This window comes from Alligator mississippiensis, chromosome 9, assembly GCF_030867095.1.
Source record: "Alligator mississippiensis isolate rAllMis1 chromosome 9, rAllMis1, whole genome shotgun sequence".
NCBI lineage: Eukaryota > Metazoa > Chordata > Crocodylia > Alligatoridae > Alligator > Alligator mississippiensis.
The window spans coordinates 39740366-39766849 of record NC_081832.1 but is presented as its reverse complement, the minus strand read 5'-3'; the positions used below and the strand labels follow the sequence as shown (position 1 = coordinate 39766849).

At 51.2% G+C, this 26484-nt stretch overlaps 1 protein-coding gene across 5 annotated transcripts in view; it reads left to right on the top strand.

Moving 5' to 3' along the window:
- The first annotated feature begins 2906 nt into the window (after window positions 1-2906).
- Window positions 2907-26484, top strand: part of PCDH1 (protocadherin 1) — a 225324-nt gene continuing 201746 nt past the window's right edge. Inside the window, exons 1-3 of one of the 5 annotated variants that reach the window (XM_019484709.2) lie at window positions 2907-3223; window positions 11233-12047; window positions 15464-17656. In XM_019484709.2, the coding sequence (XP_019340254.1) occupies window positions 3160-3223; window positions 11233-12047; window positions 15464-17656 (3072 nt within the window). In that variant the 5' untranslated portion in view covers window positions 2907-3159. Of the gene's footprint in view, window positions 3224-4207; window positions 4421-4625; window positions 4801-11232; window positions 12048-15463; window positions 17657-26484 lie in introns of those variants that run through there. The other 4 variants (XM_006260072.4, XM_014595331.3, XM_019483768.2 and 1 more) reach the window with 4 other exon arrangements.

The window sequence follows — 26484 nt, the reverse complement described above, 5'->3', positions numbered from 1 at the left end:
CTCCTGACCTGGGTGTGCCTACTGCTGCTTAAGGTGCCTGGGCAGCTGCTCAGGGAGCAGGGATTCCCAGGGGGTGCTGTCTGTTCCCCACGTCCCCAGGTTGGCTCCAACTCCCTGCTGCTTTCACTTCCTCCTGGCGAAGACTCAGCCAGGACCCACCCCTCAGCTCTGCTGGGCAGCAGGCAGAGAACACCGTGCCCTCGTGGCTGCCGGAGCCTACCTTTAGTTTAGTGCCAGGTACCTGCATCCTCTGCCCCTGTGGGAAGGAAAAGCCTGGCAGTACGCAGGGGGCTGCAAGCCACCTGTTCTGACCTGGGTGCAGCTGGGGGCTGGGTGCAGGTGCGGTACTGTGGTTCGGGGCTCTTCCCTGTGGGGACTCCGATTTTCTATTTGCCCGAGGCTGCAATAAATCTTAATCTGCCAATGCATGATGGGCCTGTGGTCACTCCATGGCTGGATCTGGCATTCTGGGCTGGGGTAGCATGCAGCTGGATCCCCTGTGCAGAATCAGGTTGATGGATTGGGTTGGGCTGGAGCATGGATGCATTCAGGCTGCAAAGTAGGCCTGTACCACTCACCCAAACTGCGGGGCGAGAACACTGACGACCATTGCTCTAGAGCAGTGGTTCCCAACCTCTTTTTACCACAACTTGCTGCTGGGAGCGGAGTGCAGCAGCGGTAGTGGCCTGGGAGCGGAGAAGCTCCCGGCACGCGGTGCGGCTCGTCCTTTGTGTGCAGTGCTGCAGGTATTGCCCCTGAAGCCCTCATTTGGGTCACGACCCGAGAGGGTGCAGTAGGACATCAAAGGAGAGGAACCTGTGTATGGGGAGGGGTAGGCTGTGCGCTGCAACAGGTTCATTTAGCTTAGCATGAAGCAGCACTTATCTTTGTCCATCTCTCCATGCTGCAGAAGACCAGAGAAGACTGTCTGTCATTGTAGCTGTAAATCCATGACGGAATCTGCTTCCAGAACTGGACTGCATAAGGTTGAAGCATGAAAAACTGGCTGTCCCTGTCCCACTGCACCTGAAGACCAGTCCCTATGGAGCTAGCCATATGTGTCCAGGGCCCCATCCTAGGTATTTTGCTCTTGCAACGTAGAGTGCACAACTTCTGTAGGCAGCCACTCGTTGCCTAGGATAGTTGCCCTGCAGCTCAGCCTGGAAGTGCCTGGCTGAATGTTAAGAGTGTTCAAACCTTTGGCAAAAAGTCAGAATCTAGTCTGCAAATCCAGGCAATTGGCAAAAAGCTTGCACGCTTATTAAAGGAACAGAAGGGCCTGTTAACGCTGGAGCTGCCTGTGGATGAAGTGCATGATTATCGTAGGGGAACATGCTGTCTTTGGGTAATAGCTCTGACTACTCCCCCCATCAGGCTGCCATGGACAGATCCCAAACAACTGACAACATGTATTGACTTAGTCCTGCTGTAGGGCTGGTGGAAGTTTGCAAAGGGGTTGCAGTGCCAGGGTGGGGGCCTGCAGCTGCTGTCATCAACCCAAGAGGGGTCTGACCCCATCTTGTAAAATCATAACTCACTTGGATGCTGATAAAAGGGATATGATTTGCAGTTCCTAGCCCAATCATCTGGTCGAGTTTGGGGTTTCCAGAAGCCATTGCTTGTCATATGGCAACTATCCATATTCCCTGACTCTGGTAACAATGGACACAGGGATTTTTGCCTTGGTTGTATATCAGGCCAAAGGAAGCCAGAAAGTTATTTATGGAAAAGCTCTGGTCACTGCTTGGTTTTGAGGCTACAATTGGGATCAGAAACTGAAATGAATGAAGGGGAGGCTACTTCAAAACCTGACTGGACTGTGATCTAATGGCCACAATACCTAGCAAAGGAGACCTCCTCTCCCACTCCTCCTGTAGTCCCCCAAGCCTTACATTGGTTACTGAAGCCAAACTAAGGCCCCCTTTGCTGCAGACCACATCCGGTTCGGTCTCCTTCAGTGTTGCCGGTGCCCAGGCCAGGCGCTGCCGAGGGGCAGGAGCTGCTGGGGCTGGGCCGAGCTGCGCTGCAGCAGGGTTCAGCGCCGGAGACCGCCTTTCTCGGCAGGCCCCTCTAGCGGCTCTCCCCAGCACTCTCGGGTGCGGCTGCAGGACCCCACCTCCTCTGCTCGAGTGGAGCGCACGGCTTCGCGGGGGGCCGCTGTAAATCAACTTTACCATCAGGTTCAAGGACTGCAAATCTCCCTTTAAAAACCATTGTGAGAAGAAAAATACGAGACTAATTCCATACGTTTCCAGGCAAGTAAACAGCCCTAATTCATGCGGTTAGAGGGGGAGGGCCTGCCGAGGGATCCATGGTGGGGGCGAGCTTCCGTATAAAATGGGAAGGCAAGAGCTGTACGAGTGGCGGCTGCTCTGCCCTTGCAGGGAGGAATGAAGGGGGCCAAGTCCGAGAGCTCAGGAGACAGCCATGGGCAGGCAGCGCTCGCTCGGGGCCTCGGAAGCGCTGCGCCGTGGCCCGTGGGTCGGAGCTGGGGCTTCGGGCTCTGCGGAGCCGGGAGCGCCGGCTCTGCGTCTCCGTCCAGGATCTCGGGGGCAGAGTTTTCGGATCCCGGGAGGATTTAGGGTCGCACCAGGGCTCTTTTCTGGGCATCTCCGCAGGGGCACGGAGATGGCTGGACGGGAGCTGGCTGGGACTGGGGGTTTGGGCCGACTCCCACGGGCTGCTGAGACGCGCTTCCTCAGGCACGATGCATGTAAGAAGCAGGGGCCGAGCCGGGCGGGGGACTCCCTGCCTACTGCCGGTTTAGGAGGCGCGTAGCTTAGCGATCCGCCGGCGCGCTCCGGATCCCGCCTGGTCCCTCGCTCTTCGCGCAGGATCTGATAAGCAGCCGGAGCTCCACCTCTCCCGGCTGGCAGCAGCGAGAGGCGGAGGCAGAGGGGGGAGGAGGCTGTGCCTGCGCTGCGCTGCGCTTGCCCCGCACATCCTCACACACAGCGAGAGACGGGCAGGAGCACGGACGCAGGCACCAGCTGGGGCTGCCGCTAGCCCAGCTCGCGGCCGCTGCGCTGGGAAGTGGAGTCGCCGCGCCGGAGCCTCTGCACCGGCGGGCACGATTCCCTTTGGATTTCGTCTTTCTGCGGATAACAATCCCGAGGGGCGGCAGGGGGCCGGGGAGCCGGTCCCGGCGGGGAGGCGGTGATGGAGAAGCCCGAGGAGCGCCGCGCTAGGGGCAGCCGCGGAGCACAGCGCTGTCCGCGCCCAAGTAAGAGCTGCGGCGGGAGCCGGGAGCCGTGTCCGGCGCCGGGGGCGGCGGGAGCCGGGTGGGTCCCTGCGCTGCGCCTCGGGCCTCGGCTGCGTGAGTCGGAGCGTGGGAGCCTGCGGGGAAGGAGCTGCTCCTGGTCCCCGTGCCGATGGGAGCGGGGCGCTTCGGCGGACGCTGCCCGGGAGAGGAAGCGGTGCCAGCTTGGAGGAGGCGCTGGGTGCCGGGAAGAGGATCCCGGTGCGTGGGGAGCGGTGCCCGGAGGCGATACGGGGCGGGCTGGAAGGTGGCGGGAGGCTGTGTCCGGCGCGGCGGGGGCTGCCCGTACCCTGCTCCCGGGGACAGCCGGCTTGTGGCTCGCGGCCCTGGCGGGGAGCGGGGGGCTGCCAGGGGAACGAATCCATGGCGGGGCGCATCGCCATATGCAGACCCTTGGCTCCGCGGGCGAGCCGCCTCGTTCCGGGTGCCCGCGGCTTGGTTGCTGGAAGGGAGGGCGCGGGGCTGCCCTGGGACGGGAGTGGGGCTGCCTTCGCCCTCGGCTTCGCCTGGCTGGGCAGCCCCGCTCGGGGACCGGCGACCGGTGCATGGAGGCTGCCCTGCACGCTGGCGGTAGCGTAAGGGCGGGCGGCGCGGAGCGGCACGGCACGGCACGGCGCGGCACGGCACGCCGGTCCTGGACACTTGTTGTGTCGCCGCTCGCCTCCCTCCCTGCCCGAGCGGCGGGAGCCCGTCTCGGCGGCCGAACGGATCTCGTGGCTCCCGATCGCCCGCGGGTCGCATTCCCTTTTCCTCTCCCTCTCCCCCGCCTTCCCACGCCGCACGGCGGGGGTGAGATCTGCCCGTGGGGTCTCGGGGAGACCCGTGCACACTCTTGTGCCTGCGGGAGAGCCCGTGCGCCACCAGAGGGAGCGTGTGCCTACGCACGCAGCTCGGGGTGCGCGCGCGCGCGTGTGCGTGCACGCGTGTGTGCGCGCGAAGCTGGCAGAGGAGAGCCGCCGTGTCTGTGGCCGCGGGAGGCTCGGACTGCCCCGCCGGGGCTTGGCCCAGAGGTCGGGTCCTGAGCAAAGGGGGCGGGAGGAGCTCGGGCTGGCGTTTCCCGTCGGCGTAGCCCAAGTTGTTCCTGCGGGTGCCCGGTGCCTCTGCGCCCCGTCCGGGCGCCCGGCCAGCGGCTCTCCTGCAGCGTCTGCCGCGCAGATGCCGGTAGGTCCAGCCTAGCTCGGCTGTGAGCAGCAGGGCGGGTCTGTGCCGCCCCGCCCCGTCACGGCGGCTCCGGGGACGCGACAGGCGCTGCTGCTTTGCAAGCAGTCGCCCATGGGTGGTGCGGCTCCCCGCCTCTTGCACCCGCTTTGCCTAGGGAACGTCAGGGCTCGCCTGGAGGTGTTACCTTGGGTCAGACGTTGGCACCTGGGAGCCACGAACTGCCTCCTGGATATCTCGTGTCATTTTGCCTGCCTAGCTGTAGGCTGTAGGTAGCTCTATTTGCCGCTGAGGTTGCCCAGCATCTCTCATTAGAAGACCCTGCTTTCCACTGCTTGGGACTTCACCAAACTCATGCTGTTGGTCTGCATTTTGCACACCAGGTATTTGCCTTCTGCTGACACTTTTGGAATACTTCAACCATTTCTGAGAATGAGGCTAGGGGAAAATAGGCTGTTTCGCCCATGTTTAATCCCTTGTTACCGTTTCACTGAGAAGCTCTGGTGTTTCAATGCTCTGGAGAAGGGGCTGGAGATTTAGCAGAAGGGTTCATGGTGATGTCATGCAGATGACTTTTGCTGGTCTTTTGACATGTGTCTGTCTAGCTAAACAGCTAAATTGGCAGATTCCATCTGCACTGAGCATGCTCCATTCCCAAGCAGATCCCACCATGCTGCAGCATCCAGGCACAGGTTGAGGGACTGAGCAGGGCTCTGTCAGCAGTTGCTGCTCCTTTTGTCAGGAGCTGTTGTAGAGTCAGGCACTGAAACTGAGAGCAGGAAGTCTGTCCTTCCATTCTCTCAGTGACCTCCCTCCTCTGGTGGTACCCTGTCAGTTTTGAGGGGGAGGGGAACATCCTGGCTTTAATGGCAGGAACAGAAGAAAGGAAGGGGTGGCAAGAATGGGAAGATGTTAGGCAGTATAGGAAGGAGCCAAGGAGGAAAAATGGGCGGGAACACAGTAGGGAGGCAGAAGACGGAGAAGGGGGAGAGAGACAGGAGCTAGGAATGAGAGGAGTGAAGGAAAGACAGGAGCCCTGGAAGGAGGATAGAAAACAATTTCTCTCTCCTAATGCATGTCCTTTCACAGCATCTGATAAAGTAAGCTTAAGCTCACAAAAGCTTGTGCTATCTATGTGTCTACTCTGGTTAGTCTGTAAGGTGCAAATCTTCCCTGCCATCTAATAGATTACAGTCAGGGTTGGAGGATAAGAACAGGAAGGGGGAGGGGACAGGGCAGGAAGGTTTGTGTTTGTACCTGTGTGAGAGAAATAGCAGAAGGGTCTGCAATGAGTAAAGTCGGGACTCCTAGGTTTCCACACTGCTGTTTAGCTATCCTTGTGCCACCAAATAGAAAAGGATGTTGCCAACACCTAATAATGACAGTGCAATCTGGGCTCCTGTATATGGAGAAGAACAGCCTTCTATTGCTGTTGGATAATTCCTCTATCTTACAGAGTAGAAAGCTTGTATAGTGGATTCTAAAAATTCCATCCATGCTGATGACCTATGTCAGAGAAGCAGAATGTTTCTGCATTATTATTTTTTCTTTGTTTTTGTTTTGGCTTAAAAAATAACAGAGAAATAAATTATTATTCCTCAAGATTCGAAGATTGATCATTTAAAAGTTGGACAATGCCTGACATAAGGTAGCCCTTGAATTTTGATGCAACCATTTTATATATGGTATCTTTTTAATTGCATGAGTACCTACTCTGTAAATCAGGGTTGTGTAGCATAGGCAACTGTCTATAGGACCCCTGCCTCAGTCATTGCAGAAGGGGGAAGGTGTGTAGTAAGTCACAGGACTACTGTGAGAGAAAGAATGGCTACTTGCATGTTGCCATAGTGATCTGGACTCTTCTTTTCTCTCCACAATGTCCATGTGGTGCATGGTTAACCCAAACATTTCTCAGGTGATGACTGGGCTTTCTTTATCTTCTGAGTAACCAGCTTGAGACTCCTGAGGCCAAACTTATACACATTCTGACCTGAAGTCCATGGGAGCTATCTATGCTTTAAACATAAGATGTGCTATGCAATACTCAGTAGTCTGAAAAATCAAGCCCTAGCTGTCTCAAATTGGACACAACAATCAGTGGATAATTTTGCCTTTAATCTTTCTGCGATTAAACTCTCCATGTATAAAATAGGAAAACTATGCTACTTCATTTTACAGCATTCATTAATATTTGTGAAGCATTCAGTTACTTCTGCAGAGATGAACTTCATACAGAGACGAACTTCCACAGAGATTAACTCATGATGAAGCTCATGAGAAAATTAAATACTTCTGTATTCAGTGCATGGTTTGGATGGTGGCCATAAATGAGATGTGGAGCCACACATTCAATGATGAGGGTGGAAATAAGTAATGAATAGCTGCCCATTTGGTGAGTACAGTCTTATCCTGTACACTGGGGTAGACAGGTCCAGGGGAAAAGTAGTGTGATTGTAATTAAAGACTGTGATTTAAGGTGCATGTAACAGGGGGCTAAATTAAGGCTGCAAAGGCAACTGCATCAAGGTATTGCCTAATTCTTGACTTTACATTCTTAATATTCTTGTAACCTTATTTGGCTGCAACTCTACAGGTTTTTATAGCATATACTGCTTGACTTAAAGGCTCTTGGATACTGTCATAATGTAAGTAATGACATTACCATCTCTTATACAGGGCTCATTCTCATCTTCTTTCCATGGGGAGAATTGTGTGTAGTGGAGTAGTTTTGTATTGGAAGAGTTTGTTTTTCCTTTTTCTTTCAGTGGCTATGTTGCTTTATGTTTCTGTTAGCAAAGGCAGCTGAGAGGAGTGCTTCTGGCACTTGGAGTAGGTTTGTGGAGCCTTTCTGGTTGTTGGAGCCTTTCTGGGTTTGTTCCAGTGTCTCTGTCTAGTCTTTTGACAGATTACTGTCTCTGGTATAGAGAAGCTTTACCCTATGCTTGAGGAGCAGTGCTACAGTAGGTGCTGTGGATGGTGAGCATGCTCACAGCTGTGTAATTCCTTTAGGTTCTTGAATGGGAGCTTTAACTCTCCTGAGAATCTGCCCCTTAAAGACTGTACTGCAGTTAATTCAGGGCTGCCACTAGGCCCAGGGACAGGTGCCACTAGGCCCAGGACTTTCACCTTTGCCCATGAGCTTCAGTTTTCTGAGTATTAGTAAGAAACAGTACAGGGTCATTGACACACCCAAGCCTAAAGCAAATACAGGTGGGAAAACAACACTGCAGCAGGATTTCCTTGTTCTGGTTTGACTGTAGCTGAAAGGGCCTTACCAGGAAAGTGAATCGCTCCCTACCAATTCATGGAAACTGTTTGTTTTAATCTCCCATTACCACTGATTATATGGTGTCTGTCTATTTGTACCTAATATGGCCATTTTCTAAAATAATACTAAGCAATAGGGTGATAGTGAAATAGGTACCCATGCTTATAGTTGAGGCATGTATATGCGCCTACTTGTGGTTCAGGTCCACGTACTCTTGAACTGCCTCCAGCCTTTTTTTTTCTCTCCATGTCTGAGCAGTGTCCACATGCCTTTATTTCTTGCCGGGGGGGGGGGGGGTGCTGCTTCATTTGCCTTTGTTCCCTGTGCATTTGCCTTTTAGAGGCTTGCTGCAGGCATAGCAGGGTTGGACTATAGTGTTCCTTATTGCCAGGAGGGATTTTTTTTTCTCTATGACACCTCGCTAGGACAAATGTCTGCCTTGTGCATATGAAACTCATAAGCTGTTTGTCACTACAGTCTCTGGTACCTCACACTTCATGCTGCCCAGCTCTCTTCTCCTAGCAGTGTTTCAGAGTAGTGGGTAATTTCTCAGCCCTGTGTGGAAAGCATTAAGCAAAGTTAGGCTGAACTCTGGGAGAAGTTTGGATCCAGGGACACAAGGGAAGGTGAGAGTTAGGCTGTGGAGCCATGGGCGTGGCTTCAGGAGTAGGGTAGCAGAAGGTTCCCCATGGATTTTACTTGTGCAGCTGGAAGTTCTCTCCTCTGGCAATGAAGAAGGGGTAGATGGGGCTGCCTTTTGACAAAAGGGTCCTGTGACCTGGCCTCAGAGCCAAGAGCTTAAGGAATGTACTTGTGATCACGTTTCAAGACAGTATCTATCTGCATACCCTAGTTCCTCCTGCTGCTGCTTATTGGCTTGTTCATTTATTGGGAGTAAAACAGGAGTCTGGGGCCCATCAAGTGCCAGAGTGGCAAGGGTAAATGAGTGAGTGCTTTGTTTGTTCTGTAATGTGGGTAATGTGATGGCAGAGAAGGGATTCAGAGGGTTTCTTATGTGCTTGGAGTTTCAAAATGTCTGGGGATGCAGTGCTAGAACTGTGGAGGTTACAGGGATGGCTTGGAGGCTTATTAGGTGCTATGGGGTCATTCTTTGCAGGGAGGGATGACATGAGGACTTCTATGCACTGTGAGAGGACTCAATTCTCTGGATCCTGCTATGTGTGGATCTGGTAGTGTGGGGGTTGCCCTGTGATGTGCATAGCTAACTGTGTCGGGGTGCAATGGGAGAGATTTATATATGGAAGGGCCAGATTTGCCATGTGGGAGGATGAGTGGACTAGGTGGCTTGCCATCTGTGTTTATGTGTATGGTACAAGCATTGCAGAGGGATATCTTTGTGTTGCAGAGATGATTGTTTATGCCTTGAAGGCCTGGAGAACTGGGTTGACAGAGGCAGACCATTCCAGTGGGTAGAGTAGCAGCATAGTCATTTCAGCTCTGCTGAGAGAGAGAAGGTGGTACCCATCTGCCACACCCCCAGCATTGGAGCTACAGCATCTCTGTTGTTTGCATTGCTGGTTAAGCAGTTTTGCTAGCTGTAGAGACAAGGCACAGACGAGAAAAGCTCCAAGGTACTCCCTTGCTGTGTATGCATGAGTCAGGGGGAGGTGTTTCCTTGGGGACCCTAATTCTCGGCCCATTACCACGAAGCCAGACTGTACTCATGGACAAGCCCCAACCCTACAGCAGTCAGTGCTTCCACTCTAAGGGCCAGCTGGGGCATCCATAGATAGTGCTTGTATGGGCTAGGGTAGGAGATACTGTAGGCACCAACTCTGACTGCATGCCGGGCAGGGTCTGGTCTCTTGTTTTGTATACTGAAGAGTCCTAGGGCCAGACCTAGTTCTTTTGTTATATGGGCATTTGGGGAGAGGTGGGGAGATGCATGCAGATTTCTCTGCAGAGGATGCATCTTTGCAGTGTTTCTCTGCAATGCAGAGGGGTGAGCAGCGTGTACAGGTGGTAAGCAGTGTTTCTGCAGTGAGAGTATGTGTGCAATATATGTCTCCACAGTGTGTGTTGACAGTTCCTCAATTTCTACAGTGGTTCTGGGTGTATGCAGTTTCTCTACATGTGGCTGCAGTGTGAGAAGGATGCAGTTTATCTGTGCAGTCTGAAGGGGTGTCTCTGTCACTGTGTCTCTGAAGTGCAGTGTGTCTGCCAAGTGTCTTGCTTTATCTCTTTAGTGTGGACATATGCAATGTCTCTTCAACTGGTTCTCTGCAAGCATTGGGATCAGCAAGTGTCCCTTCCCACAGAATTGGGGTACAAAGTATGTAGTGTATATGCAGTGTTAATGCGCATGTGCACATGCCAATGATTCTCAGCCAGGGTACTGCAGCACTGTAGGGTACCTTGAGACTATTTTGAGGGTGCTGGGAGGGTGGGGAGGGACATACAATGTTAGCACTGTTAGGTGTGCAAACATGATTCATGAGATAAACCCAGAGATTTCAAATACGAGTCCATGGTGCTAGAACCATTCTGCTCTGTTGTGGTCTTCCTGGTTTTTCTGCAACAGGATTGCTCTGTTCCTTTTTGTAGTCAAACAATGAGTGAAAATGAGCTGGCACTACCAAAGAGGTGCCTTTTATCTAATGGGGTTGGGGGGAGGAGGGCATGTGCCTCCCCTAACAAGGTTGAGAACCACTTTGTATATGCAAGTACAGGATCTCTCTTTATGCAGTGCAGGGTGTGTGCAGTGTCTTTCTCTCCTGTGTCTTTGCCATATGGGTTCTATTCCATGTTTGTGTCTTTACACTGCAGGAGGATGTGCAGTATCTCAATCACTGGAATGTGGAGCATCTACAGTTTCTTGGTATACAGTGTTTCTGTTTGTAGTGCTAATCTACGTGATGCATTTCTTTGTGGCTAGTGCAAGAGGTGTCTCTGCAGTGTTGAGAGTGTAATATCTCTGTCTTTAAAGTGTTTTTGAGGGGGCAGTGTTTCTGTCTTTGGGCAGAGGTGTGCAGTATTTGCCTCTGCAGTAAAATAGTTCACTGTGTCTATCTGCAGTGTGAGCCTGTTCCTCTAGCTGGCTCGAATGCAGTGGTGTGGGTGAATTTTTTTTCTTCTTCCTGTCTTGTTTGTATGTCTAGCTGGGCATAATAACAGCTTGTACAATGACTAATGTGGTGGGCAGTGTCAGTAGCAGGTTCCTGTCAGTGATGAGAGCGCTGGGCTGGGTTATGATGGCTGTGGTGCTTATTCAGGCAGGGTGTAGCAAGACCTTTGCAAGCTGAGATCAGTTCTCCTGGACACCTGTTACCAGGAGGCTGCTAAAAGACAGCTCTTGTGACCAGCTTGTCAATGGTGAGAATGTAGAGCCCCTGCCTCCACAGCTATGGGTAATGGCACAGATGCCCTGAGCCAAAGGCTTTGGGCCACTCTTGGGAGCACTGGTGAATTTGTGACTTCCCAGCCTGGCTGGACACAGTGCAGCAGTGAGGTGGGGCAGGGTGTGGGGAGCAGTTCTAAGGAATGGCATGTGGGGTCCCTAATCTCTGGTGTCTGTGCTTCTTTGCAGTCCCCCTGTGGTGCAGAATGAAGCAGCTGGCATCCTGCCTTGGCCTATGGGTCCTCCTTCAGTTCCCTGCCTCAAGTTCTGGGACACGTGTGGTCTACAAAGTACAGGAGGAGCAACCCCCGAACACACTCATTGGGAGCCTAGCTGCTGACTATGGCTTTCCAGATGTGGGGCACCTCTATAAGCTGGAAGTGGGGGCCCCGTATCTGCGTGTGGATGGCAAGACGGGGGACATTTACACCACTGAAACTTCCATAGACCGTGAGGACCTACGTGAGTGCCAGCATCAGTTCCCAGGGGATCCTTGCTTCCTGGAGTTTGAGGTATCCATCACAGATCTGATAATGAACAGCAGTCCACGCCTTCTAGAGGGTCAGATTGAGGTACTGGATGTCAATGACAACACACCAAACTTCGCCTCACCTGTTATCACACTGGCCATCCCTGAGAACACCAACATTGGGGCTCTCTTTCCCATCCCACTGGCCATGGACCGTGACTCGGGCCCCAATGGTGTGGCTTCCTATGAGCTCATGGCAGGGCCTGAAGCACAGGAGCTCTTTGGGCTACAAGTGGCCGAGGATCAGGATGAGAAGCAGCCACAGCTAATTGTCATGGGGAACCTGGATCGAGAGCAATGGGACTCATATGACCTGACCATCAAAGTGCAAGATGGGGGAAACCCTCCACGGGCAAGCAGTGCCCTTCTGCGCATCACTATCCTGGACATGAATGACAATGCACCCAAGTTTGAAAAGGCCTTGTATGAAGCAGAGCTCTCAGAAAACAGTCCTGTTGGGCATTCTGTCCTTCAGGTAAGTGCACAGGGAGTGCCAGGGTAAAACTCTGATGCCAGTAAATGGGTAGCTTCCCTTTAAATAGTGATCACAATCTTCTAGATTAGGACCTGAAAAAAAATATAAAGAGCTGGCATAACAGAGTTATGGATTTGTATTGAGTGACATTGGTAGACCTGTGTTGTGTGTCTAGGTTGTGAGGGAGAGGCTGAGGTGCACTGTCAGTCCTGTGCTGTGTGTCTAGCCCAGGGCTGAGGTAGCAGGGAGAGATCGAGATTGGGGTTGCAGAGTCTATATGGAGCCCAGGGCTGAGAGTGGGGAGTGTGGGTCAGGGCAGAGAGTCATTGCTACAGCTGCATGTACAAAGCTTACTGAATGTCTCTGTGTTAATGGTAGCTCTGGTTGGGAAATTAGACTCTTTCCTTCAGTAGCCAGCCCCTTTGGCTGCTGCAAGGAAATTTGTGCTTAGCTGGGACCCATGAGCAGAGATCCAGGCTTTCCATTTGCCGTGGGAAAAATGCAACAAAACATGGATTTTCTCTTTTAAAGGTTTCTCTTTTCAGGCTGGCAGAGTTCCAGCCTATAAGGGGCTGCTTGGGATTTGGGGGAGTGGGACACAGGGAGCAGGGGTTACTATGTACATGTGAGTAGCCCCTGCAAGCAAGACCTGACACGGGAAGTAGCATCACATCACCATGTTTGCTAAGGTGAGGTGTGGTGGTGGAGACATGGAGTTGTGCCCCCTTCTGCTGCTGGGCATACAGAGTGTGCCTCGTTTCGGTGGCCATGGTGGTGTGGTGCTTCCTCCCATTCTGCATCCCACCTTCTGGGCTGCAGATGCAGCTCCTGCCCCGAGCTGGTCTGGCTAGGCTACAGCCCTGCACCCCATGCCTCGTTGTGGATGCAGAAATCTGGAGAGGCACGTGACCCCCTCCCCCCCCCCCCACAGGTCACCTATACCCAAACCTTCCCCCCCCCCCCCAACACACCCATCTCATTCCCCAAAACTCGGCCCCTTCCTCACACACTGGGTGGGGGGGCTGGGGAGGTAGCAGGTTGGGGGTGAGGGGCACCGACAGGACTGGGGGGCCCAGGGAGCTGTGGGTCAGGAGTGAAGAGCATCAGCAGGGCTGGGGGAGGGGGGGAGGTAAGGGAACTGGGTTAAGAGTGAGGGGCACTAGCAGGGCCAGGGGCCTGTGGGTTGGGAGTGAGGGGCAAGGGCAGAGGCAGGGTACTGGCATACCAGGGCTGCTCAGCACCACAAAGCAGTGTGGGGGACAGCCACAGCTAGACCTGAGTCCTGGTGAGTGAAGGGGGCAGGAGAAGCTCTGGTTTTCTGTAATAAAAAACCCCCAGAATCAAACGCCAAAATATATAGGCATCTAGAATGTATTTTATTATAATGATTGAGGCATTAGTAGGCTTCCAAATTGCTTTAAAATTGTAAACATATCAATAAAACTTTGTGTTCAACTGATACCTATATATATTGTGGCATTTCATTTTAATTGCAGAAAAATGTGGATTCTGGGGGTTTTAATCAGAGAATTTTAGATTTTTAAGCAGAGAAAACCAGGATCCCTCCCCATGTCACTGCTTAGCCTCTCCTATTGGTATGCCTGGGATTCCTGCCCAGTATGTGCCACCACTAGGCTTCAAGCTCTGTGGCAGCTAGAGGCCTTATTTTCCACAGATTCTGCAGAGAGAATTTTGAGCCCAGCTATAGCATCCTGTTTTCCTCTTGATTGGATGGAAGGAGAATGAGGGGGTGGATCTCTGTGGATATGGCTTGAAGGGGACGCTGAGCTGATGGTAGCTGACATCTGTTTATCTGCAGCTGCCATCTTAATAAGTGGAGCATGGCTGGCACTCGTCCGCTTGCTAATTTCGATGTGAATTTTAAGAATTAATTTTTTCACTGTGAAGAGAATGCGAGCTGGAAACAGATAAGGCCATGGTGCAGTTGGGAGGAGAATGGGTCCAGGCGCTGCTGCTGCCATTGCTCAGCTTTTATCTTTCAGGGGAAAATGACTTCCGCCTTCTTTGTGAGTGGTCGTAAAAGGTGGAATTTACATTAACAACTTTCGTTCTTTATCCAAATCTGCTGAGTGAGATAACAGGCAGAGCAGCAAATGGTGCAGAGAAGAGGCTGCTTGGAGAGATGATTAGGAAAGCAAATGTTAGACAAATGTTATATTCTTTAGAAAGCAAATAATGAACATGGAAATGGGTTTATGGTGAATGCAGGGCTCCTGAAAGTGAGCAGTTTGGGAAAGGGAGGGGTAGGGAGAGCTGTGCAGTGTATGAGAAGGGGTCTGTCCCCTTCTCCCCAAGACCTGTAATTCCAGCCTGCTGTTCCCCCTGGTGTTTTAGCCCTGGGCTTTACCCTCATTTCTGCTGCTGTTCCACAATCCTGACCCATCAGCATCTGATGATGCAAGCCCACTTGTAAAAGCTTATGTTATGCATCTCTGATTTAGTTAGTCTATAAGGTGCAGATCTACCTTGCCTTCTGCCACAGCCTCTCTGCCATCCCAGCCCCAGTATCCTTGCACAGCATTCCAGCTTTGCTACCACTCTGTAATCCTGACCTGATTTCCCCCACCCCACTATATTAGTCCAGGGTTCCCTGCAGCTGTATTGATATGCCTCACTGCTTATTCTCAGTCCCCTGCTACCTTCCCCAGGAATCACTAGATCAGATGCTGCTCCCTGTGCTGAACTGACCCAAATTGGAGCTGGCTTTGGATCAGGATGAACTGGGGACTAAGAATAGGGCAGTAAGATGATTTCTCTGCTTTGAAACGGCACCCAGAAGGGTTTGCTATGGGTCTTAACCCTGCATTTGGCATAGCCTTCTGTTTGTATCTCCAGCTCTGGGTAATGAGATTTTTTTTTTTTTTTTTGGAGTATGTCTGCAAAGCTGAGTCCAGTCTAACCAAGGTGCGTGCAGGGACAGGCTGTGTATTGTTCCTATGTAATGGGAGGGCCCAGCAGGGTGAGGCTTGCTTACCTGGCAGCCAGCCAGGTAGGTGGTATTCTAGTCTCTGGCAGTTCTTTCCTGTTGTTGCGAGTCAGAGAACTGCTCCTCGATCACTGAGCTGGTTCACCTGGAGGATTCTTTACATACCAGAGCAGGGCTGTCAGCATGCAGGGAGTGGGTGACAAGAGTTTTACCAGTCAGGCCAGTTTCACAGGAATAGCATGGACAGGATGTGACTCACCCCAAGGACAGTCTGCCAAGTCACAAGGCTCTTACTGCATAGGTCCTGTCCATGGAGGAGGAAACACTGGTTCTTCTTTGGGCTCCCCTGATTTCTGGGGAAAGAATTATTGCTTTGGTTCCTGGGGAGGCTGCTGCAAATAGTGTACTGACTCTTAGGGGTGCTCAGTCCTTTCCACTCTTGTTCACCTTCTCTTCCTCCTACTTGCAGGTGAAAGCCAACGACTCGGATCAGGGCGCCAATGCCGAAATTGACTATTCCTTTCACCAGGCCACAGACATGGTACGCCGCCTGCTACGCCTGGATAGAGCCACAGGCCTCATCACTGTACAGGGGCCCATTGATCGGGAGGATGTTAACATCCTCAAGTTCTCTGTCCTGGCCAAGGATAAAGGGGCTAATCCCAAGAGTGCCCGTACTCAGGTAGTGGTGACCATAAAGGATATGAATGATAATGCCCCCTCCATTGAGATCCGAGGCATTGGTCTTGTCACCCACCAAGACGGCATGGCAAACATTTCTGAGGATGTACCTGTGGAGACGGCTGTGGCCCTGGTGCAGGTGTCTGACCGGGATGAAGGAGAAAATGCTGTGGTTACCTGTGTGGTTGCTGGTGATGTTCCATTCCAGCTGCGACAGGCCAGTGAGACGGGCAGTGACAGCAAGAAGAAGTACTTCTTGCAAACCACCACACCACTGGACTATGAGTCAGTGAAGGAGTACATCATTGAAATTGTGGCTGTGGACTCAGGAAACCCACCCCTCTCCAGCACTAACTCCCTTAAAGTGCAGGTGGTGGATGTAAATGACAATGCCCCTGTCTTTAGCCAGAGCTTCACTGAAGTGACCTTCCCTGAAAACAATGACCTTGATGACCTAGTGATGGAGGTGAGTGCCAGTGATGCTGATAGTGGCTCTAATGCCAAGCTTGTTTACTCCTTGGTGATGGATCCTTCTTCCAAGGGTATATTTTCTATTGATCCTGATTCTGGTGAAATCCGAGTGAAGACGGTGCTGGACCGGGAGCAGAGGGAGCGCTATGAGTTCCTGGTGGTGGCAGCTGACAAGGGCAGTCCCAGCCTCAAGGGTACAGCATCTGTGGCCATTAATGTCATGGACAAAAATGACAATGACCCCAAGTTCATGTTAAGTGGCTACAACTTCTCGGTGATGGAGAACATGCCACCTTTGAGCCCAGTAGGTATGGTGACAGTGATTGATGCTGACAAGGGTGACAATGCCCGCATCCAACTTTCAGTAGAACAAGACAATGGGGACTTTGTGATCCAGAATGGCACTGGCACCATCCTCTCCAGTATTTCTTTTGACCGGGAGCAACAGAGCACATACACCTTCCGCCTCAAGGCTGTGGATGCAGGGGACCCTCCCAGATCCGCCTATGTGGGAGTGACTATCAATGTACTGGATGAGAACGACAATGCCCCTTTTATCACCTCCCCTTCCAATGCCTCTTATAAACACATCCTGCCCCACACCAGCCCTGGGCAACAGGTAAGCAAGGTCAAGGCTGAGGACATTGATTCTGGGGTCAATGCAGAGCTGATCTATAGCATTACTGGGGGCAACCCTTTTGAGCTCTTCCAGATTTCACCTAGCAGTGGGGATATCACACTGGAGAAAGAAATCTTACGCAAGCATCATGGCCTGCACCGCCTAGTTGTGCGTGTCAATGATAAAGGCAAGCCCTCGCGCCATGGAACTGCACTGGTGCACTTTTATGTCAATGAGACGCTGGCTAATCGCACTGTGCTGGAGACCCTAGTGGGGCACAGCCTGGACACACCCCTGGACATAGACATTGCTGGGGATCCTGAATATGAGCGCAGCAAGCAACGCAGCAACATCCTCTTTGGAGTCATTGCTGGCATTGTGGCTGTAACACTTGTCATTGTGCTGGTCATTCTTGTGCGCTATTGTCGGCAGCGGGAGGCCAAGAGTGGCTACCAAGCAGGCAAAAAAGAAACCAAGGACTTGTATGCACCAAAACAGGGCAACAAGAGCAGCAAGAGCAAGAACAAAGTGAAGAAGAGCAAGTCTCCCAAGCCACCCAAGCCAGCAGAGGATGAAGAGGAGACAGGGCTGCAAAAATCCCTCAAGTTCAACCTCATGAATGACTCTGTAAGTGACAGCCCCCGGATCCATCTACCCCTCAACTATCCACCTGGGAGCCCGGACCTGGGGCGCCACTACCGCTCCAATTCACCGCTGCCCTCCATCCAGCTGCAGCCTCAGTCTCCATCTGCTTCCAAAAAACACCAAGTGGTACAGGATCTGCCTGCTACAAACACCTTTGTTGGCACTGGGGACAATAACTCAACGGGCTCTGAACAGTACTCAGACTACAGCTACCGCACCAATCCCCAGAAATATACCAACAAGCAGGTAGGAGAGCTCTTCCTGAGCCCAGTAGCTGCACCTCCTCTGCTCAGGGGTGCCATCTGGACAGAGGTGTGGGAATAAGCACAGACCCACCCTAACTCTGCATGAATGGCCTGGGGGGCTGGCAGAGGACTTGTGAAGCCCCTAGCCACGGCATCAAATTCATGGGTCAGAGAAGGGGAGGGACTGAAGTCATTTGACCTGAGATTTGATGTCTCTGGTAGATAACCCTTGGACTCCTCAGCAAAATGGCAGTAGACACGGGGGGAATTGGGATCCAACTGCATTGTACTGATTTTAAAGGAATCCTGCCTGCCCTTGGTTAGGGACAAAGCAGTGATGAAGGGCCCAAGGAACTTGATCTGAAACCCCTGGCCCAAATGGTTCAATAGCTCTGGGCTGGAGACCTACTTTGAGAGCATCAGGGGCAGTGACAGTCCCCTCCACTTGGGCTGGTATGCTTAGGGCCAAGTAATGGGGAGAAAGGAGTAGGGCCTGGCCCCTGCGAGTGCTTTTGGCAGATGGTTTCCTGCCCTGCCCTGGCTGGAAGTCTTCTGTGCTCAGCCAGGGTTCAGTAATGCTAAAGGCAGCCTTCATCTGGGCCAGCTCTGGGCAGGGGTGGGGCTGAGCCTCTTTCCATCCTTGTGCAAAGCAAATGTATAGCACCTGCTTTTCTTGCATATGGTGTAGCATCTTGGGGCACGGGGGGAGTTTAGAGGGAGAGGAGCTCTTTCTTTTTCCTAGGCTGCTCTTCCCTAAATGTTGAGCCTTTTGTTTTAATAGACACAGAGAGCAACAAGGCCTCCTTCAGTGCAAGTGCCAGGCCATTTGCTCTGAATCTGCAGAAGCTGCTGCTGTAACCTCTCCCAAGGCTACTGCAGAGTTGAGCAGAGCCAGAATCCCCTACTGACAGTGGGAGGCTCTGATGAATCTGTACTGGGGACTGGATAAGGGGTACCAGTGGCTGCTGGGCCTATGAAGTGGGAGGTGGGGGGAGAAGAGAAAAGTCATTGCTGGAAGCCTGGGCCAGTAGGGGGATTTGCTATGTGCCAGAGATTGGGGCCAGTAGAGTCTGTGCTATGTACTGGGGCTGGGCTTTCTGCTGTGAGTCATGCCTGAAAAGCAGGGATCAGCAAGCATGTTTCTGCTTTTTCTTGGGACTGGGGAGGAGAACTTAGCTGGGGTTCTCTGCTGGGGAGCAAGTGTGTTTCTGCTGTGTGTTAAGGCTGCGGTTAGATCTCTGCTGGGGAACAAAGGTATTTCTGCTGTGTTTTAGGGTTGGGGTTGTGTGCTTGCTGTTTGTTGCGGTTGGGCTGTCTTCTGTGTACCCTACTTCTTGGTGAAGTGTCAGAGGGGGAGCTGCTTGCTGGCTTGCTTTGAAGCTTGGAAGCTGGCCCTGGAGGTTATGGGAGAGTGAATGGTGCAAGGCTTTGAGGACCTTCTGATGTAGGTTGCCTGGCCAGCTCAAGGCTCCTGTTTTGGGCCCCTGGATAGTCTATCACAGCACACTGGGAGCCTCCCAGCCTAGGGCATTGTATCCTTGGTGCCCCATGGAGTTCCAGTTGCACATATCCTATGTTCTACAGGGGCCACTCCTTTGCCTCACTGCACTGTATCCTGTGTCTTGTGGAGATACCTCCTCTACTGAATTGTATCTGATATGTTCAATGGGGCTGGACTCCTGCCATGGTAGGACAGACCTATTGAATCTGTCTTCAATAAAGTGTTCTATTTTTGAATGGTGTGCTTTATTTTTCAAAATGGGGCTCTTCCTTCACTCTATCCTCACCTAGCTGAGAACACTTCCTCTGGAGCCCCAGTTGCTTCTCTTCCGCTTCAGTCTCCTAGCTGAGCCCAGAAACAGTGCTAGCAAAGCCCAGTCCTGGCCAAAGAATCTTGCATTTCACTTCATCCTGCCCCAGAGCATGTGAAGGATTGCTCCTCATGGGTTGCCTCCCTCTTTCACCTGTCCTGGTGCCTGGGTTGCACCTGAAGAAAATTCAGCCCCCCTGCCCCTCCCCCCCTGTTTTTTGATCTCAGGCTTGTGCCCTTGTTCCTTAAGAAATCAGGGTTGAAGAAAACCTTAATAATAATCTTACCCATTCCCTGGCATAGATATAAGTGTGTTTATTTTACAGACATAGTGGGCCTAGGCCCACCAGGAAACCATAAGCTTCTATTAGTGGTTAAAGCAGGGGCAGGCAATTATTTTGGCTGGAGCGCCACTTATTGAGTTTTGGCAAGTAATTGAGGGCTGCATGATAGGCAGCCAGGGGGTAGATAAATATTAATTTTCTAAATTTTGTAGGGACCCTGTGGACCGGATAGAATGGCCTGGCAGGCCGCATTTTGCCCACCCCGAGTTAAAGGAAGGCCTCTAACTGCATAACAATTGCTTCCTTGGGACAAAGGATGAAAAACAGGAACAGAAGTTCAGGTCAAAGGTTAATTACTGTGGTTCTGAGGGGGGACACCAAGCAGATGACACTGGCTAGAGCCTATTAAACATATAAGCAGTCTGCAGAAGCCACCCAGTGAAATTCTGCCTGGAGATGTACATGGATAAGTGAAAGGAAAATCATCTGGGTTTCTCCAGGCCAGTGCCTCCTTTCTCAACTGATAGATGGAGAGTTTGGCTGGGACCAGGAGGAGGTTGACCAGAAGGTCCTGGGACTTAGCGGGGCTATGTATGTGGTATGAGGAAAAATGCAGTGAGACCCTCAATAAGAAGTTCCTGATGAGCTGGTAGAAGTGCTGCGGTCTGGTGCACTCAAGGCAGTCCACAGTCTCCTTTTGGATTCACTGTTCCTAAACCAAGCCAGACAATGCCTCTTCTTGAAAACCTCCAGTACAGAATATTCAGCAACATGCATGTATAATAGAGCTGATGAGTCTTTCCTGGATGAGCCTTTTCTGCCTGTCCCTTCCCTGTGATTCCCACTCCGTTCCTTTTTCAGCTGTTGCCTTGTTGTTCCATTGCCTTGAGTATAATTCCTCCCATGCCTCTTCAGCCTTGCTCTGTGTTTGGGCATGGCAGTTTGTGATAGGAAGATGAGATTTCCCTGATAAGGTGAGCCAGGCCAGCAATTCCGTGACATGCTGCTGGTGAGCAATGCAGAACTGTTTCACAAATACCTGGTTCCTCCCCATTTGTGGCCCTAGATTCAGGACTTTGCTGGAGACAGGGTATCCATCAAGTGTACTGCCTTTACTTTCTTAAGGTACCAGTGGGAACCATTAGTAATGATCACTGGGCTCACTTCCAGAAGGAGCCACATACCGTGGCTGCTGACAAGAGGGATTCAACTACACCTAAAGTTCTATGTCACTCCACAGAGGGCAGCAAATTTCAGTATTTCTGTGTGGTTCTCTTGTGGTCTCCTGTTCTACAGCAGGGGGAGGTGGAGTAATGTGGCCAAGTCAGGTATGGTGATGTATGAGGAGTGCCAGGCCATCACATGCAGCAGGGAGCAGCACAAGCAGGTTTGATGGGAAGGATTGTGCTGGGCACACAGATGCATCAGTTTATAGGAAGGGACATGGCTGCCTGGAGAGAAAATGGTTACAGAGAAGCAGTTTATCATAGTTATCAGACAGCTGCCAAAATAGTTGGTGCTTCTCCTCTTTCCCCACCTAGTAAAGCTGTCCTTTCACTTGGTCCCTCCTCAGCACAGGGCTATGGTTATGCTCAGTCCCTATTTCCTGCTGAGCAGAACTTATTGTCTCCCTTGCCCCCTTATCCAAGCAGCTGGGTCCTGTCTCCCCATGCCCATGTAAGCATGATAGTGCTTGCTTGGTGCAGGATTTTTCGTGTTTCCTTTTCTTGTGCCATCTTGGTGGGGGATGGCATCATGCTCCCTAGGGGCACCTGTCTTCTTTCCCAGCTGTCCTTGATTTCAGCAGTTGCTGGAGGACACTTGCTGCCCAGAAAGTTTGCTTCATGGGAGCCAGAGCTGACCATTTCCTGTGAGCTTCCTGAGGCTGTGAGGGCCACCTTGTTCCTGTCTGAGTCTTTCCCTCTTTGGGAATATCTGTCTTATTGCCTAGTTTACCCTGTAAGACAAGAGGGATGCTGTGCCATCATGTGCTGGCTTAGAGCCTTTGCATGAGGAAGCATTGACTTAATTTGCCTCCACATTTACAACAGCTGGCGGCAACATCCAGAGCTCTAGTTCATAAAACCCTGCTCACATGAGAAGGTTGAATGGGATGTACCTACAGCAGGTGTTGCAGATGTTCAAGGCCTGACTGTAGGCCTTCATTGTGAAGCCCATTCAGTGGAACTTAGGTGAACCTTTGGGCAGCCCAGACTAAGACATAGGCACAATAGTTTGTGTGAAGATGCAAGCTGCTGGAGCCATGGGATGGCTTTGGAATCTCTGCTTCCATGAAAAAGTAAGCATGATGTTTCTAGACCTCATATTTGGGAAGAATGGCAGGAAATTGTGGTCTTTGCCACAGATGCAGCTACATTTGCCTTAAGGAGGGAGACAAAGCTGTCCGGCAGATGGAGCCAAGGAGAAAGCTACTCTATTTAGGTGAGGCCAGGGGGAGAGACAGTAAGGGGGCAGGTGGTGGTAGGGCAGGCAGTATGGGTAGCAGTAGGAGTAGGTTGTAGGAGAACAGATGGTGAGGAGCAGTGGGGGCACCAAGTAGCTTTTCCTCTCTTGCCTGTCCCCACACTACTTGCACTCCCTGCTGCCTGCTTCTTACTGCCTGTGTGCCTTTCCCCACTCCTGCAGCCTCAGGCTCCCCTTTCTGCCATCCTCACTGCAGTCTGGGGCATGGAGCACAGGCAAGTCCAGTGGCAGCCCCCTGCCTCCTCCCATCCTTGGCTGTCTTGTACTTTATTCCAAGATGAGGTGCTTTTTCCCCCCAGGTTAAATGAGGGAAAAAACCTCACCTTAAAATCAAGTAAATATGTTACAGGTTTCCCTCGCTTTATGCAGGTTCTGTATGTGTGAATTTGCTCTTATGCGATGCTCCTTTTTATACCAAAAGTTTATTATATGGGAGGTAAATTCACTCCTATGTGATCAGTGTGGTGGAAGCCCACAGTCAGCTACTTTGTGCGGTGCATTGTGGGAGTGATGCGCCAAAATAGTCTCCTGTGTGGATCTGTGCGCCTTGCTTGTTGTCTGCGATACGTGTTTCTGTGGTTTCTGTGGTTGCCACCCTCATTATGGCTTCTAAGCATTCTGCTAGCTTATCTCCTACCCCTCTCCGTGGTCCATCAATGAAGCCTTCACCACCCTCTCTTCACACCAATTAAACATTCACCACCACCCTGTGCTTGTGTGTACTGTCTGCTGTTGGTGAGTATCAAAATTGTCTTGTAAAAGTGGTAGAAATGGGTCTGGTGGTCAGTACAGTCAAGGTCTTAGAATGTATCCCTATTTGCTACATTGTAAAGTGGGTTCCCTTTAAGCGAATTTGAGTCGTGCTGTTTTTCAGGAATGCATGTACAGCATAAAGCGAGGGAAACCTGTGTTTGGTACCCTGCTGGACTGTGAGATCGGTTTCAGAGGAGTTTGGATACCACCAAGGCTCTGTCTCTCTCTAGTATTTTGTCATTATGAGCCAAGACTGAGGGAAGAATTGATGCTATGAAACTGAGAGTCCACTCTCAGTGGAAGGTCAAAAACTGAGATTCTGTCTTAATACAGCAGGTGGGGTGACATTTACCAGCATTATCAGCATTGAGCATTTCATTTAGTACCCTCTTAAGCATGCCAACATATAGGCATGCTCTCCTGTCCTTTATGTCGCCCTCCCGCTCACATTACTCTCAAGTTACGTATTGCTGCGATGTTCGCATGGAGGTCATATTTTTCTGTTACCTTCCTGCTGCCCATTAGAGCTGGACTGTAGTGAGTAGTGGACTTCACTGACCTAGTGCTTTGTTCATTTCTGGACTTAGTGCTGTGTGGAACTGTTTGAGTGAATGACGGTGAAGCTGCCCACAGCAGTTGCATCCCTAGAGTGCTAGAGTAACTTCATTGTGGGGCAGTGTCTCATAATGTAGCTGCTGTGTAGCTATGAATCTCTAGATCTGTTTGAGCACAGGGCTTATCTGCATAGGCTCCAGGATTGCTTTCCTAGCAGGGCACATTGAGGCTAGCTTTATATAGGCACCTCAAGCGTGTACAGGAGGTGCTGTACCCTGCCACCACACTTCAAATTTAACACTTCACACCTTGCACAGCTGCCAGAATTGCACTCATGAGAGAGATGGAGCCACCTGGACAGAAGTGGAAAGGCAGCTTTGGTTAGGTGAAAGTTGTTCTCTTCTCGCTTTATCCCCCCTCTTTAATTGGGTGTCTCTCTCCCTCTTTTTTTCTCTTCCATCTCTTTTCTGATTGGGTGGGCCCCCCTCCCTCCCTCACTACTTTTCATTTCCTGTGTTTCTGTCTCTAGTTATTTCTGTAATTATCTCCCTTTCCCATTTCTGGACATATCTTTCCCATCTCATGTAGGTCTCCGGCATACCCATTTGCTGACAATTCCCATACTGTGGCTGGGCTGAGACCCCTGAAGTACAGTGTTGAGCCCATACACTGGGCTAAGGCAGTGGGACTGTGGAGGGATTATTTTAATGATAAAAGCCCTTGCTGTTTTTGTGGCCACCCAATTCAAGCTGTGCTGATTGATATTCCCAGCACTGCCTCTCCCTAGCCTGGCTTGCGCATTCTCAGCTGCATTGCTGCTTTTTGGTATTCACAAATCATTCTGAATAGAGTTCAAGAACTGGGGCCTGGTTAACCATTGCTGAGGCAAAACGAGCTTCATCTCTTCTCTTTTTGGGTGTGTCCAGGACCCTTTCTGTCATGAACCAGGTTTGTTTGAAAGGGTGGCTATACATGGCTGGGGACAGGGTGGAGAGTTGGGGCAGGATTGGGGCTAGAAATTAGGGTTCTCTGGGGCAGGATGGAGAGTAGAGTGGACGTAGGGAGATCAGGGTGTTTAGTGGAAGGGTGGGCATGGTGGACAGAATGCTTGGAAACTGGAAGGGGTGGATAACATGGTTGGGATGCTCTAAGCAAGATCTTTATGAAGCAGTAGTTTTCAACCTTTTAACATTTGTGGACCCTTACATTTTTTCAAATGGAGGTGCAGACCCCTTTGAATTGTAAGTGTGTGGGTATTCACATACTTTTGATTGATCATAGTCCTCTTTTCCAGACTCCTTAGATAAACCCCTGGGGTCCACGGACCACAGGTTGAAAACCACTGTTGTAGAGCGTTAATGAGGTATTCAGGGGCAGGGTAGGTGATAGACAAGATGGGGAAGACTGGAGAAGACAAACAGGGTCTTTGGATATGGGAATAGGAATATATTAGTTTATTCTGTGAGGAGGTGTATGATCTCAGAATGGGGATGGAACTAGGAAAGCATGTGGCAGGGACTGTTCTTACATGGCACAGTAGAGGGAATGGACTGAATGCTGCCTGCAGGTCTCAGTTTTTCTAGGTGCTGGCACCATGCTCAGTTGGCACATGTAGGCCAATGTTACTGGCTAGTATAGTAAGGTGATTGGGTGTGACTCCCTCAGTCCTGGTGGAGTGGATGCTGCAGTGTGCTTTGTGTGATTACTACTCAAGTTGGGTACTTGGGGAGTCTAGGCTAACTGAGATAACATGTGGCCATGCTAGGCTGGGATGCTTTCTTAGGACATGCATGGTTTGAGTTCTTGATTGTGCCTGAGGGAGACGAGGCTGCTGAGGGACCACAATGGCAGTGGGGAAGCTGTATGAGGTGCTTCATTTTCTTCAGAAGCGCTCAATTCTTCTCCATGCATGGATCCCATTTATGTTGCAGGCATGCCTCATACATAGGAGGAGGCTTTGGACTATCAGCGTCTACTGGGACCATGACTTTGCCTTGCATGTCCTTGCACAGGGGTGGGCAAACTATGGGCCACAGGCCTGATCCGGCCAGCAGGCAAGTCTGTCCAGCCTGTGGGGTCTCTCCGTGAGCTCTCTGTAAACTCAGGCCATCGCTGCCCCCCTGCAAGCTGGTGCCTCCATGCAGGAGGTGTGGCTCTGGTTGCTAAGTAACCCTCCTCTTCCCTCCCACCCCCCAGCCCCAGACTAGGGTACAGAAGGCATTTCCCAACCGTCTATCTTTAATCCAAGCCTATCATGTAATGGGTTTTTCCCTATTACCAAAAAATACCCTTTTCTCTGTAGATAAGAGCTACATTCCAGACTATTGCTCTTCATACTGGTGCTTCCTTCTAGGAATCGCCACTTCAGAGGCAGGTACCCACTTGGTGCTCTACCTACTGGAGTAATCCCTGAGAGGAGCACTGGATTGGGGGAGATGACCACAAAAAGCACTCTCTTCTCAGAGATGGCATTCCCAGTATCCCACTAAGGAAGGAATATACCCTGAAGGATTTCAGTGACTGAAATAGGACCTGCAGTCTGTTCAGTTAGCCTATCCTTGGTCCTCTAGAGTTCAGAACCAGCTGAGTTTAGAACTGAAACTCACTATTGCTTTTTTCTTATTAAGACCGGTCCAGTGGGAGCACTGGTCAAAGAAGAACTCACCATTGGTCCTCCTTCCTAGAAGAAAGAGATCAAATAAAATGAAAGCGTTATGGTCTTCTGTTTCTGTTGAACTACATGTCTTGAGGTTTGATTATCCTGGATAGACTAGTGGAGCCAGTTCAAAGTGGGATTAGGTCCACTCTAGCTTTGGCAACCTATTTCATTCTCATACCAACAGAACTACAGTTGTCCCCTGACATTGACCTTGGCACCAATTCTGATTGGGGCCAGGGGAATAAACCCTTGGTTCTGGTGGTATCCTACCTTAGCATTGAGCT